The sequence below is a fragment of the Puma concolor genome, chromosome A1, assembly GCF_028749965.1.
Source record: "Puma concolor isolate L17-30 chromosome A1, mPumCon1.1.hap2, whole genome shotgun sequence".
Taxonomy (NCBI): domain Eukaryota; kingdom Metazoa; phylum Chordata; class Mammalia; order Carnivora; family Felidae; genus Puma; species Puma concolor.
The window spans coordinates 156,526,361-156,531,089 of record NC_141667.1 but is presented as its reverse complement, the minus strand read 5'-3'; the positions used below and the strand labels follow the sequence as shown (position 1 = coordinate 156,531,089).

The 4,729-nt window shown below is 34.5% G+C and overlaps 1 protein-coding gene across 1 annotated transcript; it reads right to left on the bottom strand.

Moving 5' to 3' along the window:
- Positions 1-979: 979 nt before the first annotated feature.
- Positions 980-1,918, bottom strand: LOC112856925 (olfactory receptor 2T8-like). Its single transcript, XM_025920222.2, has one exon. It carries the CDS (start codon positions 1,916-1,918, stop codon positions 980-982), a length of 939 nt encoding a protein of 312 aa, XP_025776007.2.
- Positions 1,919-4,729: the final 2,811 nt, after the last annotated feature.

Sequence of the window (4,729 nt, the reverse complement as noted above, 5' to 3'; positions counted from 1 at the left end):
CATGTGATTACAAAAATGATTTTAAAGCTATTTTAGTGGGGCGCCTGGGTGGCGCAGTCGGTTAAGCGTCCGACTTCAGCCAGGTCACGATCTCGCGGTCCGTGAGTTCGAGCCCCGCGTCAGGCTCTGGACTGATGGCTCGGAGCCTGGAGCCTGTTTCCGATTCTGTGTCTCCCTCTCTCTCTGCCCCTCCCCCGTTCATGCTCTGTCTCTCTCTGTCCCAAAAATAAATTAAAAAAACGTTGAAAAAAAAATTAAAAAAATAAAGCTATTTTAGTAATAACAGTTACAGACTGAAAATAGCCCACATGTTCATCATCATAGTAGTATCTAAACAAAGACATTTAGATTCAGAGATGGGAATATTAATCAGGAACAAAAAAGGAAACATCTGATTAATGTAAAGTTGTGGCAGAATCTTTAAAAACATATTGAGAAAAAGACAAAATATATAGAAATCTACCTATTTTGTATTTTCATTGGAGCAAAATTCTAGAATAGGCCAAACTGCAGCATAAAGATACAAATGTGACCAGTGGTAGTATATTGGTTGAGTGGTTTTACTGGAAAAGGAAATGAAAAACACTTCTGGTCTGGTGAGAATTGTCTTTTGCTAGTGGGTTAAGTTACAAGTTCAAGTTGGTGACACTGGTTGAATACTAAGCTTCAGGTGTGGGCATTTTAGTGTTTGTAAGTTAAGCCACAATTTAAAAGAAATTAACAATAAATGTTCAAAATCGTTTGGCTACTTAGTTCATTCTTTAAGCAAATACTTATTAGGTGGTGTGATGTAAAAACATTTTAATGATTTTTGTTTAACAGATTTTTAACAATCCACAATTTGATGTGTTCATGACAGCTTAGTAAAAGATCCAAACTACAGATCTGTGCCTGCATTTCAAAGTACAATAGTAATAACAAAGATATAATGCACACAATTTTTTTCTCTAGGAAATCCCACACAACCACTTTTACAATCTTAGTCATGGCTTAAGGCAGAACACTGACCCAGACATTTTCTCAGGGCTAACTTGACTGCTCTGTTCCTCAGACTGTAGATGAGGGGGTTCAGTATAGGGGTGAAGATAGTATAGAACACTGAAACTACTTTATCATGGTGAGCTGACCTGTAGGATTTAGGTTGCATATAGGTAAAAATTGCAGCTCCGTAAAAGAGTACCACCACAGAGAGATGTGAGGAGCAGGTGGTAAAAGCCTTTTTGCGGGCTTCTCTAAAACGCATCTGGAGAACTGCAGCAAGGATGAGACTATAGGAAATCAGAATGAGAGAAAATGGGACCAGGAGCATTAACACACAACATACGTACATCACATACTCAAAGACAAACGTGTCGGCACAAGCTAAACCCACCAGAGTAGGGGCCTCACAGAAGAAATGATTGATCTCATGTGCATCACAAAATGGAAAACTCAGGGTAGCAGCAGCCTGCATGAGCCCATCAGCTGCCCCCAGGACCCAAGACCCCAGAGTCATTCTCAGGCATAATTGCCAGTTCATGAGGATGGGGTATCGCAGTGGGTGGCAAACAGCCACATACCGGTCATAGGACATGGCTGCTAAGAGGAAGCACTCGCCCCCTCCCAAAGTGATAAAAAAGAAGATCTGCAACCCACAGCCGGCAGGGGAGATGAACTTCTCTCCAGTCAAGTAGTCAGTAACCATTTTGGGCACAATGGTGGAAACCAGCATCATGTCCATGAGGGAGAGTTGACTCAGTAGGAAGTACATGGGTGTGTGGAGTCGGGCATCTTGATGAATCAAGAAGATCAGGAAGGCATTGCCCACTAGGGAGGCGAAGGAAGTTGTCACAACCATCACGAAAAGAAATAGTTTGGCTTCTGTGTGGTTAAAGAGTCCTAGGAGAATGAAATATGAGGTGGTGTTCCCGTTTTTCATGATTTCAAACAGGAATGACGCTGGAAATGAAGAAGTAGATGACAGAGATCATTTGCAGTGCTCTATTTCAATTACATATTACTTGATAATTACATGACTGAAAATTATAAAACCTATTTAAAATCTTTCATTTGCCATTTTCAAAATAGTTTAATATGGACATAAAATTAGTTACAACTTTTTCCATTTTTTATCACTTTCAGAGTTTTCAAAATTAGTACCCCCACCTTTACTATTGATTAATGGGCACAATTAATAATTCTTTTGATAAATTACAGGAATATGGTAAGTATGTCTGTTGCACCACATGACACCAACATAAGTGAACATTATTCACATAATTTGTAATTTATAATTGTGCCTTGCCTTGTATCATGTGTAGTCAGTATTCTTAGAAACTGAGTTAAATCTATGTGTTTAACTATGTAAAAGTCAAGCCCTTCAAACAGGAGTCACACATATAAAACATCAATATTTACTGAAACCTGTCAAAATCAGATCATCTTTCTTGATATCATTTAATTCAGAAAGGTATTGTTTTTTCCAAAATAAAAAAAAAAAAGGAGTCAGAGACAGAACTTATATTTTCATGTCTATGAGCCAAAATACTGAGTCTGCAGAAGGCATATGATTTAATTCGGAATTGTTAGTACATTTAGTTTAACTTTTCTGTGTTATACACTGAAAAAGGTAATGAAATCAGGCTATTTCCCTCAGTGTGACACTGTAATACTAAGTGCAGAATTTCATTAACTAAAAAAGCACTTTTTATAATGAGATTATTCCCCCTCAAAGTCACAGAAACACAACTTTATTGGGTAAAGTAGAGAAAATAAAAATTCTGAATTATTCATCTAGCCACAGAGGTTAGTTAATTTCTTCTGCAGTTCAAAAATAATCTAAATCTTTAAAGCATTTTTATCTCTGATCTGTTATAACTTGTTAAATAAAACCATAGCTGCAGACATGGGGATACACATTCTTTCTCAAAGATATGGTATAATTCCATGAAGTTATATAGCAGAAGGAGTCCATCTCTTCCATGGACATTCCCTTTGCCCCCACTTTACATAGACGTTCCCTACTTGAGGTCCTTTCAAGATGGAGAAAGGCAATACAAAAGAATTGCTCAATCCCTAACTCCAGTTCTTGAGCATCATTACTGTACTGGTAGTATTCTACTTGAGAGTTTTAGTTGGTTATTTCAAAATCAGACATGATGAAAATACACTTCCTCCTTGTCAAATGTATTTTGCATTTGCCAAAATTCTGTGATATGCACATCCTCATAACATTAACATGCAGTCTGTACCCTTAGTAACTAATGGAAATCTCTAATTTTGGAGTTCAGTATCAGTTTCCTGAAGAAGCTCAAACCTTCTTATTCATTTCTTTGGCTTGTGGGCTTCTTATTTTTCACTATTTCCATATCCCTATTGCTGAAGATTGATAGAACTTTAAAATTATTTAAAAATCAGTGGGTAACTTATTAATTGTAGGATGTTGGACAAGTTTCTTAATTTTTGCTACTCTCTTATTTTTGAGTGTACTATCAGTGCATTGGCATTAAATATGTTCACATTGTTGTGCAATCATTACGAATATTAACCCCTGGAAACTTTTCATATTCTTAAACTGAAATTATTGTATCCATTATACAATAAATGCCTTTCCTTTTTCCCCCAGAACCTGACAAGCACCATTCTATCTTCTGCCTCTGTATACTTGACTAATCTAGGTACTTCATATAAGTGGAGTTATACAGTAGTGTGTGTGTGTGTGTGTGTGTGTGTGTGTGTGTGTGTGATTGGCTTATTTCATGCAACATAATTGTCTTCAATGTTCATCCATGCTGTAATATGTCAGAATATTCTTCCATTTTAAGGCTGAATAATATTCCTTTGTATGCATATACTATATTATACTACATTTTACTTGTTTACTCATTCCATCTAAAGACATTTGCGTTGCTTTTACTCTAGTTGTATTCTTAAATAACTATTAAATGGGATTTTTGATAACATATGCTCATTATTGGTTATTTTGATTAGGTGAGTATATATATAGAATAATATATAGTAATTTGTGCTAAATTTTTGCTTACATCATGCAAGATAAGTGTGTATGGTTTTAGAGAATATTTACAACTTAAATGCATTTCCAGATTAAATAAAATGCATTTTATTATTATGATATTTCTACTTGTGGTTAAGTGTATTAATGAATATGAAATAATTATTTCCTTTTCAAAAGATATGTGATAACTCTGCACTTTTTTTAGGTGAATAAAATGTATAAAAATAGTCAACATAATATCATTGACTAGTTAGAGTGCTCATAGTGCTTAGAATATTTAATGGAAAAATCAACTAAATATGTTAATTACATAAGATGAGTGGAAGGTATTTACATTTTCCTAAAATGTGATAATATATAATTATTTGTTTAATTGAAATCCTACATATCTTTTCATATTACACAAGTAAGACTATTTTCCACTAATTGCAATGTTTGTAAACCTACACAAATAAGATTCTAAAGGATAATTTCTAAAAATATTGATGATGGATACAAAGTGCAATGGAAACTTAAAATGAAGAATTAACTTATCTTGCAAGTAAAGTATCTACAATGGTTAAATAGAATAATGAAAACTCGATATTTACTAGTGTGACAATATGAAAATTTAATATTTTGGGAAAGTATTTTCTTTTTCATCTTCACTATGGCTTGAGAACATTAATGATTTATTTTATTTTCTTCTGTTTCCATAGAATGCCACTTAGAATAGAGCTAAACTTATGATGTCTT